The following is a 17274-nucleotide window of genomic DNA, read 5'->3' on the forward strand; positions in this document are numbered from 1 at the left end:
ACCCAAAACCTAACTCTGACATACAAACATAATTGACTCAACAACACAACTATTCACACACTATTCATCTATAATCACAATAAGAGATGATAATTGGAAGAGTCCCCCCTTACCTTAGCCAAATTCTTGATCTTTGGTCTCTTCCTCTTTGTTCCTCTTTCACGTTCTTCGTGTTCCAACTCTTCTATTTTCACGTTCTATTCTTTCCTTCCCAATTCTAATTATTTTATGAAAATAATAATAAAATTAGTAAAGGGCCTTCCTATATCATACCCCCTCTTTTACTATTTCTCACATGGCCCAAATGCCATAAACCATTATTTTCACAAAATCCTTAATAATTCTAATTATTAATGAGAATTTCTTTGCCAACCTCCCAACTCTCTAGCCCACCCCTGGTGAAAAACCCAAACTACCCCTGACTTCGGAAGTTCATTTCCGAAATGCAAGAAAAAGGTGTTTTCGGAGATGCATCTCCGAAAACGCCTTTTTTTTTGAAAAAATTGTCTTGTTTCGGAAGTTCATTTCCGAAAACAGCATTTCAGAAATGAACTTCCGAAATAATGCGCGTTTTGCAGATTAAGCAAAACAGCCCCCCTCCCCCTAATCATTTACCCTAATCATCATCAAACACTTTCAAAGGAGAAATCTCTGCAAAAAATCTGGCAAGTGTGAAGTAGCCAAACTCTTCTTCCAAACTCAACCAAACTCATCATCAAACACTAATTGGTAAGTTTATCATTGTTTTTTCAAGTTTTAGATCTATTTGATTAAACTATATTAGGGTGTTTAGAAACTGAAAAAATCACATTAAGATAGGTTAGTACTGATATTAGGATGTTTAGTAGGCATAAAAATGGTTTTGGTTTAGGTTTTTGGGGTCTGCCATTGGAGGTTGATTTGAAGCTCTGCGCAGGGGTGTTTCGGAAGTTCATTTCCGAAAACACCTCCATCCCAGTTTTCGGAAATGAACTTCCGAACTGTATCAGAAGTGCATTTTTTTTTGTTTTTTATTTTGTCTCGCATATTAATCGATTTCGATTGTTTACAGGAACATGTCAGGCAACCAACCAGCACGCATCAGACAGGGTAGGGAGACCCAGACTGCGTCGGCTAGACGCGAGCGGGCGGCGGCGCAGCTGGCGTCGACACAGGGACAGGGGCGGGGCCGGGGACGCCGTGTGCGAGTACCCGAGGACGTGGGAGAGGGTACATCTGGTTCAGGATCTAGGAGTCGGCTGGCTCGGGCATCTTCTTCCCGCCAGCGAGAGGAGGAGGAGGAGGAGGAGGTGGCGGCAATGACTTACCACGAGCCGGAGGGGGTACCGGATGTTGACCCTCCAGCCAGGGAGGAAGATGAGCAGGAGGACGGCTATCCGGGAGGGCCCTTTGACACTTCTGTGCTGATTCACTACCACGATCACGTCGCTCGGCGGATCTGGGAGGGAGAGGTATTTTTTTTAATTTAACCGTTTATTTGTCACCATTTTTTATAATTTAACCGTTTATTTGTCGCTTATTTAATATATGTCGCTTATTTAATATATGTCGCTTATTTGTTTTTTTTGTAACAGGAGAGAGAGCCGCTGAAAATGGTGAACCACGCCCGCAAGATTTTCAGTCTATTTAAACCAGCAGCTGAGTGGTTTAACGACCATGTGCGAGGTTCAGGGCTCAGCGGGCTCTGCATGACGGGGTACACCACCATCAGCACCGGCATGCAGGGGGCATTTGTGGAGCGCTGACACAAGGAGACGTCCTCTTTCCACTTGCCGGTTGGGGAGATGACGATCAGTTTGCACGATGTGCAGTGTCTTCTCCACCTGCCGATTAGGGGGCCGCTGTTGACCCACTCCAAGATCCAGAGGGTGGAGGCCATTGAGTGGATGATGCTCTATTTGGGCATGGAGCACGAGGTTGCTCACTATGAGTGCACCACGACTTCTAGGCCTCATGTCCGGTTCACCACACTGAGCACTTATTTTGACCACCATCTAGACGCGGCTGCCGATGCTGAGGATGAGGGTAACCAGCTGTTCACAGAGTACCACCGCGACTGCGCTCTCCGATGCTGGTACATGCATGTGGTAGGCGCTGCATGCTTTGTGGACAAGAGTGCCAGGTACGTCGACGTGACCTACCTCCGCTACTTCATGGACCTTGATACCGTTCACCAGTGGAACTGGGGGGCAGCTACTCTGTCATACCTCTACCAGAAGCTGAATGAGGCCTCCAACTAGAGGACGAGGCAATTGGTCGGATCCTGCACACTACTTACGGTACGTTTTATTTTAACACATTATTGTATTTATTTATTTATTTATTTATGTTTCGTATTTATTTTTAATACATTATCGTGTTTGTGTTTCAGAGTTGGATCATTTCCTACTTCTCCCGCATCCACGTCTTTCACATCGATCCTGCGTACGTTGACGCCATGCCCAGGGCCGCCAGATACGCTCTCCAGAGGGGGAACGATGCGGTGGGACCATACCGTTTGTACCTGGACCGCACGATGCACGACGACGTCACCTGGAGGCCGTTCGTCGAATACGCTCAGATTGTCCCCTTTGATGGCATTGCTCTATATTCAGGCTGGTTGGCATGCGGGACCGGCATCATGGTCCGGTATCTCCCTGAGCGGTGCATGTGTCAATTCGGATTCGTGCAGCGGATACCCAGGTCACCCTTTGAGGCAGCTCCCGACACAGTGACCCGTGCAGCTCACTGCCATATGGGAGGACTGGCAGCATCATGTGGTACCGCAGAAGTACCGTCTCACTCGGGTCACACAGGACTGGCACAGTGAGGAGGGGTACGTCACATGGTTCTACCGGGTGTCCCATCCTCTACTGAGACCCGGCGCTCCTAGGCCAGCACATGAGGAGATCCTGGAGAACCAGCAGGCCGAGGATGACCACGCCATTGATCTCCTGCCGATCTGCCAGCGGATAGAGATGCTTGGGCGGGACGCCTTGGATCGGGGTGTCGTTCTTCAGGGCGGTCCAGATGCAGTCGCCGTGATGGAGGCGATCGTCACTGATGCGGGCCGTGCGGCAGGGTACAGGCGGCAGAGGAGGGCTCAGGGTGAGAGGGTTAGGCACACCCAGTAGTGGTCGGGTGGTCGGGTTTATTTATTTTTTGTTTTCGGATTGTATATTGCGCACACTATTACTATTTGGTTCGGCTTGTATATATTATTTGGATTTTATTTATCGTATTGGTATTTTCTGTTTATATGTCGCTTATTTTATTTGGCGTTTGCGTTTAATTAAAATGCGAGACTGTTTAAGAAAAAACATAAAAAAAAACACAGTTTCTGCATAATTCGGAAATGAACTTCCGAATTCACCCATGAGGTGTTTTCGGAAGTTCCTCTCCGAAGACACCCCCCATGAGGTGTTTTCGGAGATGCACTTCCGAATTATGAAATTTTTAAAAAAAAAAAAGCGCTTCGGAAGTTCATTTCCGAAGCAGGGGTATTTTCGGATTTTCGCTGGGGGTGACCCCCATAGGGAGGTGGCTAAAGAAATTTTCTTATTAATTCAATATTCCAAATTAAATTAATATTAAAATTATACGGGTGTTACAGTAATCACTAACCCTAAGAGTTCCCCCTTACCTTATAGCTTGAATATCTTGAAGGTTCTCTTCCTCTTCTGCTCCTCTTTCACGTATCTTCTCTGTTCTCCCACTTTGACTCTTTTTGCTTCTAATTCCCTTTTTTCACAAATTTCTCTATTTTATGAAAAGTAGAAATATGATTAGCGAGCCCCGCACACTTAGCACCCCATTTTCTACTAATCACAACACAAGCCCAATTTTATTATTTACAATTCTCCAATAATTCATCGAATAATTAATTAATTCCAAATAATTAATTTATATTTCAATTAAATTATAATGGAAAAATATGGGGTGTTACATTGTGCGCACAGGGATGTCGGTGGGAGTATTTGAATTAATCTAGTATAGTATGTAGGCAACATACTAATCAACAAAATAAGTTCTCTACACCGTAAATGTAGGAAAGTGTTGAGGAAATGATTTTGATGAAATGCTTAGGTGATGTTTCCTGAAAGGTAAGGAATCCAAATCTATAGAGATAGATTGTTAATGCACCTTGGCCTAAGCCTAGGTGCATATATTGACCCAGGGTTGAGACACTTAATATGCATGATCTGAAATTAAGATTGTTTCACACATCACATAATATTTTGTCTAATGGAGAATAGCTTATCTCATTCGATTAGAAGAATGGTACATGAAAAGCACCCATATGCTTAGGTAATTAGATCAATCATGTACACCATGATACATACTGTACTTGTTGAACCATATGATAGAAGAATAAACACTAAGTGCCAAAGTTGATAAAAGTGTTTATCACTATATCAGTATAAAGAAGGTCCATGAATACCTTAAAAGGACATGATACTCATTTCTTACGAGAATCTTGGAAGAATCATTGGAAAGAAGTTACATTGATGTTATTCTAAATCGATAAACAATATATCCATATCACAGTCTAAAATAAATATTATGCTTATATGTCAATTGTGTAAGTTGAAAAATGTTTCAAACAATTGTCGTTTCTAGTACAAAGGTCAAATATATGATTTGGATCGTTTTGCTCATAATTGAGCAAACTAAAGTTGTGTTTCTTGTATTACAGATCTCATTGATCTTATTTATGATGATAATGAGTTAATCTTGCAAATACAAGAAACTAGATCTCGCTTGCAATCCATATATGTATATTTTAAAACTTCAATCTCCTTTCGATAAAAGATCAAAAGTTGAAAATGGAAGAGGTGTAAAGTACCAACATAGGAAAGAATTTCCTATACCCTAATAAAATATCTTGCTTAGATGATGCTTGATGTACACACTAAGTAAATAAATATTAAGTTAATATATGATTGACTCTAGTGCTAGTGAGAGAGTTTGGAATAATCCCTAATATTCAATAAATATAGATTGTGTTTTCTTTTGTATCAGGACTTTGATATATGTTGTTTGTTAATATAGACACGCGCGCATACTTGCGAACACGCGCGCACACACACTTTTGAGGCATTGTATTTATTGTGCTATTTCTATATGACACAATATAATCCTTAGAATAATTAGTTTATTTATTGACACATTAAGTGTGACTTAATCATAAGACATCATTAAATATAAGAACACTATTCTTAGAGTATCTGTGGCCAAGCTTTACCATCATATATGACAACAATCATGTGTAAAGACTATTATGTGAGCAGACTGGTGACTGTATCTTGCAGGTCATGGATAAGTGATAGCAAATCTACACATAGGTATAAATATTAGGAGTAATATTTATACTAGATTAACCGACCAAAAAAATACTACATAGTTAGTTATATAAGCGTCATAAAATCACTATAGAATCTAGATGTGGAGTCGAATACTTTAGTACCTCAATCAAACGTTGTTTATTACAGGATGACCATAAAGATGGTTGATGGATACTCTACAACTCATGTTGATGGACATGAGTGACCTAGACAGGATTTACCTCTCCTACATACACAGGAGTAATATCTATGGGCCTTTTTTATTAAGTATGAATGTAAAAATGCACGACCGTGCTCAAATAAGTCAATATGGGATATTAAGTTTATTTGTTGTTATCAAATATACTCTGAGATCAAGAAATATAATATTATACTATAAAAGGGTGACATTTTATGCATTGTGTTTAATATAGATATAAGGACAAAAAAAATGTATACATATTATTATAATCATATAAAGGTTATGTCATATCACATGACACTCTCATAACTTAAATAACAATAATGTGTTGCTAGATATTGACTCACTAATTATAATACTAAACACTAGATTAACTATTATTGTCAATATTACGAGAATCTATATGATCACACGCATAAAGTATTGATAGTGAAATGAATGATTACATTAAATAATATTTAATTTAATTATGTGTAATAGTATTTAGGGTTAATGAATTTTTTGGTCCCTCTAAATATTTCAGATTTCGTTTTTGGTCCCTTTAAATATTTCCTTCAAAGAATGGTCCCTGCTAATATGTAGCTATTTCCTAAATAATTCAAACACATCAATCTTATGACTTGAACTTTATTTTTTTCATGATTTTTTGCAATAACGTTAATCACATTATAAGGATATCTCTCACAAAAATTTATTTATTTTTTACTTGAGATGAATTAAATAAATAAAAAATTACGTGTCGATTTTCTTTAAAACGAAAACAAAGAAAATATTAGCATATGATTGATTTTTAGACTAATATTTTTTAAGGAATTAGATGATAACACATAAAAATTATCTGGAAAGTTTAATGGCATTTAGAATAAGTCTCGATTTATTTTGATTTTATGATCAAAACACATATATGTGTTTTGATTAAAAAATCGAAATAAATTGAGACTTATTCGTAATGCAATTAAAGTTTGGAGATATTTTATATATGTTATGATATAACTCCCTACAAAATAATAGCTTAAAAATCAATCATATGATAACATTTTTCTTGTTTCCGTTTTATAGAAAATTGACTTGTAAAATAATTCATATTTAATTCATCTGAAGTAAAAATAAATTTTTATGAGAGGCATCCTTATAATGTGATTAACTTTCTTGAAAAAAAATCATTAAAAAAATGAATTCTAGGTCATAAGAATGATGAGTTTGAATTAGCTAGGAATTAGTTATGGTTTAGCTACAAATTCTGGGGTTTTATATGATGTCCATGTTAGCGACGGATTTTGTGACAGAATATATGTCGCGATAAATAAAATTTATATAAAAATAATAAAATGGAGACAGAGTGCCATGTGGCATCCATGTCAGCATCTTTGTCATGCTGGCATTGTCGTGTAACAGTCTCACATCTGCTTTATTAACGGAAGTTAGCATGAGGGATCAAAAGCGTGGATGAAAAATTTTAGAGGGACCATTCTTTGAAGGAAATATTTAGAGGGACTAAAAACGAAATCTGGAATATTTAGAGGGACCAAAAAGTTCATTAATCCTAGTATTTAAATTATTTAATACATTAACACATATATAATTTATTTGATTAAATATATTTTAATTAAATAAATAAGAATTGACAATTAATTAAATTAAATATGATTTAATTTAATTAATTTTTATTTAATTAAAAGAGTTTAATTAAATATATTTAAGATTGGATTTATTTTGAAAAATTGCAAAATAAGAGTATTATAGTTTTAGAAACTCTACTAATCTTAATTATCGCCATTCTCGAAAAAAACAGTTAGCATCACGTTCCCCTTTGTACTTGCATGGACTTCGTATAAATGATGATATTTTCTACGTTCCTAATCAAAGTTAAATCATGCTTCAAAAGGTATTCCGATAATCAGAACTTTGATATTTATTTGTGATTAATAATTTAATCAAAGTCCGTTTATCGAGATTGTTCCGCTTAGAGGATCAATTTTTTTAAAAAACCCCATAAATCCCCACACATGCTTGATATGCTCGTCTAGATCTCCTGAGCCATCGTAGTTCTCCAACTTGGGAGGTTTCTCGAGAGATTTAGGGATGTTACTATCAATGATGCGCTTCGGTAACATGTTCCTATTCCTTTGGGGAGCTCGAGCCTTGATATTGTGTCTTTCATCTCTTAAAAAGTAGTATGACAGGGTGCAGTGGGGATGATGATTCTTTGGTGGAGTCTGAATGTCTCCTTTTCCCTTGGAATCACATGGTGGGGTATGATGCTTTTGACGTAGGTTGTGGTCCGAGGATCTAAGGACCGTTTTACATGAAAAAATGGTGTCAATAAGAATCAGTTTTTACTCAACTCCTTGATCATTTTGTGAGGCAGCCTTGCGTACATAATGTTCCATATGAGGAGCATAATGTAATTTTTTTCCGATTCAAAGTGTTATTTCTGCTAAAAAGTGTGAACTCTGTTGTTGCTCCATGTTATAGACAATGTTAAGAAAATCGATATCCCCATGCATATCGAGTTTGGCTTGCAGCTGTTTGGAGGCTTTGAAGCATCTCTTATCCAAAAATCAACGGTTGCGAAGAAGGTTGCTTCAAAGTTTGCCCTTGAAGTTGGTGTTGAAAAAGACTGGAAAATCGGAAGGACTTGGAACCTTGGTTGATTGCCAGAGGGACTGGATTTTTAGTAGAATGATAAGTCATCTAGACAGGATCATCCTCTACCGTAGGAGGAACTGGAGTCTCCCTTTCGAGATCAGGAATATTGATTGTTGCAATGACTATAGCGGCGGCATTGCATTGATCGGCCGGTCGAGTAGCTTTCGATGTTGCCATTGTTTCACGAGCTTGATCGATGATTCGAACAAGACAAAGATTGGATGTTTCGCGAATCGCGGTGAAGAAACGGTGGTTTCTCGTGGAATTTTACGGGAGTTAGATGTTAGATTCTCTCAAACGACGCCATTGTTTCATTCATGAACCAGAATAATTGATGACGGAGTGAAATGAGATTCATAAGCGTTGGAGTGTGCTTTCAATGCGGCAGAGCGAAATAGATTTATAAGATTAACACTCCAATGCCCAAATGATTGAAAGAGTGAGAAGTAGTTTGAGTGTGAGAGTGAATAAAATACCTAAATTTAACGCATACATAAATTTATAAAGTTTAAGCGGTTAGAATTGCTTCCGCTTAATCCGACATTTTGCATAAATCACTGTGCGATTAGATCTAACTATAAGAACTTAGCAGGAGGTCAAAATTATGTGCTTTGCACTTGAACGATGTTGAAATTACATGTTTCGTGCATCAGCAATGTTACACTTGTTTCTCGTGCCTTTCTTCAATGTTTGCGATTTGATCTTGATGCGTAAGTCTTATGAGCTGCCTATAATATATTGATTTTTAAACTCACACGTCTCTGGCTTGAGCTGTCTCTTTGCTCTTTAAGTTCAAAGATTTACTTTCTAAAAGGTGTGTAAAAAATATATAAAAACAAAATTAAAAAAAAAAATTGTGAAGAACGTGTATCAAGATAGTACGTATATATCACATGCTAAAAAAAAAACAATATTGTCGTAGCTATTTTATATTTTAAAATTATTTTTATGCCCCAATTTGCAAGCAATTTCGTTGATGTATTTTTTCGTTAAGTAACATTCCTCAATAAAACAAGGTAGCGCATGTGGTAGTAGAAAATACTCTCACAAAACACTCTCTTGAAAAATTGTGTTGAAAATGCGTAGCGGTGGTACTGGTAGTAGTCATAGGCTCATTCATAGTTTTACAGGAATCTCTCACATTACAAATGCAGACATTTACTTTAGAAGGAGCACCGTTTTTTTCTTTTAAAGAGTCTACCAACAGAACTCATTCACTTCTATTTTAAAACTTTAGTTTATAACTTTATATATATATATATATATATATATATATATATATATATATATATATATATATATATATATATATATATATATATATATATATATATATATATATATAAACATTTATTTCAATAAACAATTATGCTACAATATTGAGAATAGCCTATCCCATCAAATAAATGGCTCACATCTTTTTACAATAATGAATACAATATGAGTCTATCATGTTTGTCTTTTATTTCTATATGTCTGTTCCCTTTTTATTTTTATATAAATTTTATTTTTATCAAACTCTCAATATAAACTAGTACTTAGCACTTACTTTTGAATAGATATTTGCTTCATACATAATATGCATGTTATTCGATGACTCAATCTAAGCCAAATTATACACAAAAAGCCATCACACATAGTGATAGTGACATATGAGTAATGAGTTTTTCTTTCTTACCCAAAATAATACATATCACTATGTCGACTGGTGCCTCAAAATTGCATATACAAAGAATAATTTCACACATTCTTACCTGTTTTTGATATAGCACTTAGAAAAATGAATTTTTAACTTTGCTTCTTAATACTCATACTTTCTTCGGCCATAATTATAAGCAAAAATTCTTATTTAGAATTATTGAGTAATAAATATATATCACCGCATACATTCATTATTCAATAAACCTAAAAAAAATATTTGTTTATAATTATGACCAGAGGAAATACCTTTTTCCGTAACAGATCAACCAAACAACACACACAAAAAACACTCACACATGTAACATGTCACAGACTTTTCATTGCCGTGGATTTGTTAAACTTACACCCACCCTCACTTAATTTGACTAACATCCACCAAAACTTCTACTACTTAGCTTCATTTAACTATACAGCATATTCCACACCCTCCCACCAAACCATACAAATAATACATTAAACTTGTATTTCATCTATTCTTACTCAACCACTCAATTCCAAAATAAATTAATTATACTCTCATGAAAAGAATGGGAAGAAAATGCCCATTTTCTTCTATTACTATACAATTTTAAACTAATCCATTTTGCAAACTCCAGCTAACATCTAACTGCTTTTAGGGTCAAACTTTAAATCAATTATTCAATTATTATCTCTAAGCTACTATTTAATAAAAATAAAATTATATTATCACTTTCTTTTTATGGAAGAAATTTCATTTCACCATTACATTACATAACTTAATCATAAAACCTTCATTCTTCAAAACTCATCAAATGGATGAAGAACATGTGAAATCCAAAACTTCTCTCTTAGCTCTCTTCAAATCATCACCTTCATCTTCATCATTATCTTATTCTTCTTCTTCTTATTCTTCTAATACTTCTTCTTCTACTTCTCCATACCCTGCTCAAAATGCTATCCATTCATTCACTCCGGTTCGAACCGGGTTCAAGGCTTCACACCACCACCACGTGGCACAAAATGAAGCTATTGAAACCATGGGAATGAGATTCTTCAATGATATTTTCGGCCACGGCGGAATACTGAAATGGAAGGATGTAGAAAACCGGTTCGACCAAGTCGCTTGGACCGGAAACTCCCCTGAACCGGTAATGTCATGGCCCGAATTCGGGTTTTGCATTGGTGAGTGTGACAATACATGAAATTAATTAAGTCAAACATTTAATTTAATTCATACTCATAACATTAATTATTATCATCTCAAAACTGTTTCAATGATCATAATAATAATTCATGACGATTATGATAGCCAAAAACGGTGTCGTTGATAAGTCAATTTCATGTCTTTTCTATTTGCCTTGTGGCACCGCTAAGAATCAATAAAGCACTTAATTAGCCACCTTACCCATGTTCTATGCATACACTAAGTTGCCACTATATAAGACAACTTGTATTATTCATTTTTTTTCATATACTTTACTTTATTTCAATTATGAGTAATGTTAATGTTAATTAATTAATCAACAATTTTTCTTATCTACTATATACCTACCTGATTAATTTAATCTTATTTTTTTTCAATTATTAATTTATAGGCATAGGAATGCAATCATCACCAGAATTGGCTAGAGAATTGCTAAGGGCACTAAGAGGATGCCAGGATTGGAAATCAGATATCACAAAAACTGAATTGCATAGTTTTTGGTTACGGATGAATGAGGATTCTTTTAACTCAAGAATGCGAATGTTCTTTGACATGTAAAAAAAAAAACATCTATATTAAATAAACTCCGGTTAATTAATTTTTATAATTTTGTAATTTTTGTCTTTGTTTTTGTTGACTTTAGGTGTAACAGAAACATGGATGGAAGAATTACTGAGACAGATATAAAACAGGTTTTTATTTATTTTTTTATTTTATTTTATTTTATTTTATTTAATGAATTAATAAACATTAATTAAGTTATACTAATTGATGATATTATGCAGACAATATTATTAACCGCTTCTATAAATAAGCTATCGGTGACACGTGATGAAGCAGAAGATTATGCAGGTTTGATAATGGAATCTGTGGATAAGAAAAACAAAGGCTACATTGAGGTAGTACTAATTAATTATTAATTAATTATTAATAATGATTAATGAAAAAAATAATATAATGTAATAATTATTATTGGTGACATATAAATGTGTAGATAAGTGAAATGGAGAGTGTATTGAAGTCAAGTTTATTAAAGGAACATTCTCCAGTAATGAAATTAAAAGAAATTATACAAGAGGAGAGTGATGATTATGAAGAAGAACAAGAAAGAATGTCTAAAACAGAAGTGTTGTTTAGAACATATTGGAGACGTTGTTGGGTTGTTATGGTTTGGTTGATAGGTTGTTTAGGTTTGTTTGTTTGGAAATTTGAACAGTATCGTAGAAGATCAGGTTTTGAAGTGATGGGTTATTGTCTTCCAACTGCTAAGGGTGCTGCTGAGACATTGAAGTTCAATATGGCTCTTGTTCTTCTTCCTGTTTGTAGAAATACAATCACTTGGTTAAGAAAGGATCGTCGTCTTAACTATGTTGTTCCTTTTAATGACAACATTAACTTTCATAAGGTAAGAGTGTTTTTCACTCTGCATCTGATATCTGATATCTCTACAGAGCTACCAACTGAGATAGTTTAACAGTGATTATTAGTATATGATAGTTTGTTTAACAGTGATTATTAGTATATGATAGTTTGTTTCTGGAATATATATGCAGCTTATTGCAGGAGGGATAGTGGTGGGTGTGATATTGCATGGTGGGACACATCTTACCTGTGATTTCCCAAGAATTAGTGATTCAGACAAATCAATTTTCCGGCAAACAATAGCGGCAGGATTTGGCTACCACCAACCTACCTACATGGAAATTTTGGCCACAACAGAGGTGGCAAGTGGGATTGGCATGGTGGTGTTAATGGCCATTGCGTTTTCGCTTGCAACAAAGTGGCCAAGGCGTCGGTCGCCTGTGTTGCCATTGTCCCTCAGAAGGGTCACTGGATATAACACCTTTTGGTATTCTCACCATCTGTTTGTTGTTGTCTATGTATTGCTCATTGTTCACTCCATGTTCTTGTTCTTAACCGACAAGTGGATCGAGAAAACGGTATGCCTCTCCATTCTAGTTACTATAATGTTACTACTTTCTTGATCGAAATCAGAAGAATGTAATGATTATATATGTTACTAATATTAGGTGGTTGTTATATGCAGACATGGATGTACATTGCTTTTCCAGTTTTACTGTATGCCGGAGAGAGGATCTTTCGAGCCATTAGATCAGGATCTTATGAAGTTGATATTATGAAGGTATTTGATCAACTTTCTTTATCTTCAAAATATGCATAAAATCTTCAGGTTTAACTTTTCTGTTTCATATGATCAAATATTTACCGATTTCTTTCTTTGATTTTCCATGCAGGCTAGTCTCTATCCAGGAAAAGTTCTGCACCTCAAAATGCAAAAACCAGACGGTTTTAAGTACAGAAGTGGCATGTATATATTCATCCAGTGCCCCCAAATTTCGCCCTTTCAATGGTATTCATTCAACACTCAACATTTCACCATTTTCATCTAATATCAGTCTAAGGCATTCTTGCAGTATTTTTTAATTTCTTTTGGCTAAATTTTCAGGCACCCATTTTCCTTGACATCAGGACCACAAGATGAGTACCTCAGTGTGCACATTAGAACTCTCGGTGACTGGAGCTACCAAATATATGCTCTATTCCAAGAGGTAAAGATGACATTTTTTCTAAAATGCAGAAGTATATACTTTTCAAGATTCTGCAGTCTCAAATTTGTTAGTGCAATATTCTGCAGGCAGTGTTGTCCGGGTTACAAGGGGGTCCAAAACTGTACATAGACGGCCCTTATGGTTCTGCTTCTCAAGACCATGTAAAGTATGACATTCTGGTACTTATTGGACTTGGCATTGGAGCCACGCCTTTCATTAGCATCCTCAAAGATGTTGCTAATGGTGTCCAGACGTCACAAAATGATCATGTAAACTTCTTTTGTTACTATTTTTTTCTTAAATGTGTGTGTGATAGTGCCTTCCCTAAAATTCAATTTCTCTGCTTCTATTCTATGAAACAAATGACACATTTGGACATTTGAAAATAGAGTGGTCTCAGAGAATGCAGCTTAACAAAGGGTTCACCATCAAAAGCTTACTTATATTGGGTTACAAGAGAACAAAACTCCTTTGATTGGTTTAGAGATGTAATCAAGGAAATTGCAGGTTCAACCAAACAAAAGGTATGTATGCATACTGCAACTTATCTTAAATATGTAATTAAGATCCTCAAGCATTTTCTGACCATTATAGTTTTCTTGTAATATTTTTAAGTCGGTTGTGGAGATGCATAACTTCCTGACCAGTGTATATCCTGAGGGAGATGTTCGTTCGGCTTTACTAAGTGTCATTCAGGCATTAAACCATGCCAAGAATGGCATCGACATAGTTTCTAGGACTCCTGTAAGTGCATCTTATCCTTAACTTTGAGCATTATACGTGTAACCAAATTATGAAAGTATATCGTGATTTTGTTGGAATTTTCAGATACATACACATTTTGCTCGACCGAATTGGTTCAACATATTTTCCAGATTGGCTCGCAAGCATGTAGGAGCTAAAATTGGTGAGAAAAACATCTCGTAATTTAGGATTGTTTTATAACCAAAACTCGTGACTAAGTATACTCTCTCATATTTCTGTGTTATATGTTAAAGCTTCGTCTAACCCCTCAGTTTTGAGTTAAATGTTTTCTTCTAAGATAACTAAGAATGTGAACTTTCTTGTGCAGGAGTTTTTTATTGTGGACCATCTAACCTAGCAACAGAATTGAAGAATCTGTGCACCAAATTTTCCACCAAAACCACAACTAGATTTGTTTTCCACAAGGAAAATTACTAAACTTGCTTACGAAAGAATCACATCTATACCATCAATTTCTCAATCAGAAAAGCATAGTTACCTTCAAAATCTTTACCAGTTACCTTCTGTTTTGCCAGAGAATCTGTAAATATACATATCTGCAGACCGCAGTTTGGCAATAGATAAATGAAAGAATATACAACTATACATCAATAATAGCCCTTCTCATTCCTCATTGTAACTGTAATTTTGAGAATCATAGTGGGCTAGTTTGGTATTTCACGTACACCTGAATAAGCAGCAAATCATACTGTCAAAAATAAATACAAATGGTGAATAAATGTTACTATATAGTTAATAATCATGAATATCCTTTGAAAGAAGATATATCTACACATGTATAATGTATTCATTTGTATGCTATATAATCACTGAAATGCACACATTTTACAGCCAAATGCATTATTCATATTATGCAATATGCAATACCGTCTCAAATTTTTGAAAGCTCTATGTAGGATAACTGCACTAATATTTTATGAGATTCTATTTAGCCACAGTTTAACTGCGCACTCACAAACACTCCGGCAACATGTATGAGAAATGGTATAACTCACTTGTCTTTTTAAATCTTTTACACCATTTGATCATAAGTTCTTCAACACTAGCATCCATGCGAGTACCAACTCCTCCCCAAACAAGCATGTGTGTTAGATCCCCAATAGATGAGCCAGTAACTTCATAAACAGGTTTAAACCCAAGTCTTGTGTAAAACCTAATCAACTGTTTTTACAATAAAAAAACATCAAATTCTATATAGCAGATAGTAAACAAAATAGTGAAGTTAGGGATGGATAACCTTAGAATGGTAAAGATCAGAATCATTGATAGCAAGTAACTGAGCAGTTTTGCAACCAGAATCATATCCATGTCGAATAGCAACAGCACCAATATACAAACCAAGTCCAAAGATTGATTTTTCCATACCAAGTGTTTCTCTTTGAAGTTTAATAGAGTCCAAGTGAAGAATACTACCTCTTCCAAACCATATTCTTATCAAGCCCTCAGCTTTTCCAAGCTCTCTATCTGTTATCAAACTCTTTGCTGTGATTCTGAAAAAGGGTCCTAGAGTTTGGAGGTGAAGGTCGAGTTTTTGTGATTTTGATGATTCTAGAATTTCGGACATGGTTGGCAGTGGAATTGATTCGTTGGTGGCTTTTGCAGTAATGCATTTGAATCTGTTGTTTTGTGGTGAAAGAGGAAGATGATGAATTCTGGTTTGGATTGGAGGGTGGGTTTGTAAGTTTAGGTTCATCGTGGAGAAAAAACGAGCAATGATAAAGAGTAGCCATTTTCAGCAAAACATAAGGTAGGAATATTGAGAAATGAGATAAGTTTCAAAGATTTTTATTTTATTCTTTAAAAGAAATTATATTTAGATTATGAAAATAAAAAAAAGAAAAATTATTCTTAGAATCTTAGTATCCAAAAGAAAAACAATGGAGAATAAATTCTCATTATTGATGAAATTGGAATTAGAACAATTTATTTTTATAAAAGTCCATTTTAGTAAGTATTAACTAAAAAATAATTAAATGCAACTTAAGGTGCATGTTGCTAAGAGACACACCTTCATAAAAATAAGTGGGTGTATTTTAGCAAATTCCATATGAGCCTGCTAAAATACATCCATTTGTTTTTATAAAAGTGTGTTTTAGTAAATTTTAACTAAAAAATAGTTAAATGCACCTTAAGGTGCATGTTGCTAAAATAGACCTTCGTAAAAACAAGTGAGTTTACGTTATCAAATATATATATATATATATATATATATATATATATATATATATATATATATATATATATATATATATATATATATATATATATATATATATATATATATATATATATATACTAAAACATGTGACAAATAAGAGTAACATCCCACTTAAATTGGAGTGTGAATTATGCAAAGCTCTAACTTAATATTAATATTATTCCATTAAGTAAAAAATAAGTTGGTATTACAATCATCAAGAGACACATATGACATAGAACATACTCCATTTATAGTCTAGCAGCATCTCTAAAAATAAAATCACATAGACATAAAAAACATTAATCATAGTTTGTATGAGAGAGTCTTTATAATCTGGTCTTTATAATCTGGTCTTTAGAATCTTGATTTAGAGTCTAGTGTTCCTTAGAGCTTGTTGAGCGTAACTGCTCAATATTAAAATGGATAAGGGTTATACGGTTTATATCTTGTGTTCAACATAGACATGAGAAAAAATGGGTAATTGTACACATAATAATGATCACATAAAGGTTTCATTAGATCACATGAAATTTGTGTCACTTGGGTAGAAATGATGTGTTGTGAGATATCACTCGTTGTTTGTTATATTAAATATGTGATTTAATATAATTGTAAACGTTATGACAACCTACAGGATCACACACATAAGAAAAAATTGATAAAAGGTACAATGTACTTAAGTGGTATTGTTCAACTTGTAGTCCACACAAGTGGTTCTA

At 34.8% G+C, this 17274-nt stretch overlaps 2 protein-coding genes across 3 annotated transcripts; one reads left to right on the forward strand and one right to left on the reverse strand.

The window, feature by feature from the left end:
- The first annotated feature begins 10592 nt into the window (after nt 1–10592).
- On the forward strand, nt 10593–14801 carry LOC131634803 (respiratory burst oxidase homolog protein A-like). Of its 2 annotated transcripts, none has more exons than XM_058905429.1 (14): nt 10593–10998; nt 11412–11574; nt 11664–11712; nt 11806–11919; nt 12015–12425; nt 12574–12960; nt 13068–13163; nt 13276–13391; nt 13488–13590; nt 13677–13859; nt 13980–14114; nt 14206–14334; nt 14419–14497; nt 14663–14801. In XM_058905429.1, the coding sequence occupies exons 1-14, from the start codon at nt 10629–10631 to the stop codon at nt 14770–14772; spliced, it is 2445 nt and encodes an 814-aa protein (XP_058761412.1). In that variant the 5' UTR covers nt 10593–10628; the 3' UTR covers nt 14773–14801. The 2 variants fall into 2 exon arrangements, with proteins under 2 accessions (XP_058761412.1, XP_058761419.1); XM_058905436.1 differs by having other exon boundaries at nt 12237–12425.
- An 88-nt stretch (nt 14802–14889) lies between these two features.
- Nucleotides 14890–16117, reverse strand: LOC131634820 (uncharacterized). Its single transcript, XM_058905447.1, has 3 exons — nt 15593–16117; nt 15351–15516; nt 14890–15022 (listed from the first exon to the last, which is right to left on the reverse strand). Exons 1-3 carry the CDS (start codon nt 16046–16048, stop codon nt 15000–15002), a joined length of 645 nt encoding a protein of 214 aa, XP_058761430.1. The 5' UTR covers nt 16049–16117; the 3' UTR covers nt 14890–14999.
- Nucleotides 16118–17274: the final 1157 nt, after the last annotated feature.

This window comes from Vicia villosa, linkage group LG1 (genome assembly GCF_029867415.1).
Source record: "Vicia villosa cultivar HV-30 ecotype Madison, WI linkage group LG1, Vvil1.0, whole genome shotgun sequence".
Classification (NCBI taxonomy): domain Eukaryota; kingdom Viridiplantae; phylum Streptophyta; class Magnoliopsida; order Fabales; family Fabaceae; genus Vicia; species Vicia villosa.

Excerpts from the sequence above, each read along its gene's own strand:
- LOC131634803 (XM_058905429.1), top strand. The coding sequence starts at position 10,629 with ATGGATGAAGAACATGTGAAATCCAAAACTTCTCTCTTAGCTCTCTTC. Across the intron at positions 13,164-13,275 it reads ATGAAGTTGATATTATGAAG|GCTAGTCTCTATCCAGGAAA; the intron begins GTATTTGATCAA and ends TTTTCCATGCAG. Across the intron at positions 14,498-14,662 it reads GCATGTAGGAGCTAAAATTG|GAGTTTTTTATTGTGGACCA; the intron begins GTGAGAAAAACA and ends TTTCTTGTGCAG.
- LOC131634820 (XM_058905447.1), bottom strand. The coding sequence starts at position 16,048 with ATGAACCTAAACTTACAAACCCACCCTCCAATCCAAACCAGAATTCAT. Across the intron at positions 15,517-15,592 it reads CTGATCTTTACCATTCTAAG|TTGATTAGGTTTTACACAAG; the intron begins GTTATCCATCCC and ends TTGTAAAAACAG. Across the intron at positions 15,023-15,350 it reads TAAAAGATTTAAAAAGACAA|GTGTACGTGAAATACCAAAC; the intron begins GTGAGTTATACC and ends CTGCTTATTCAG.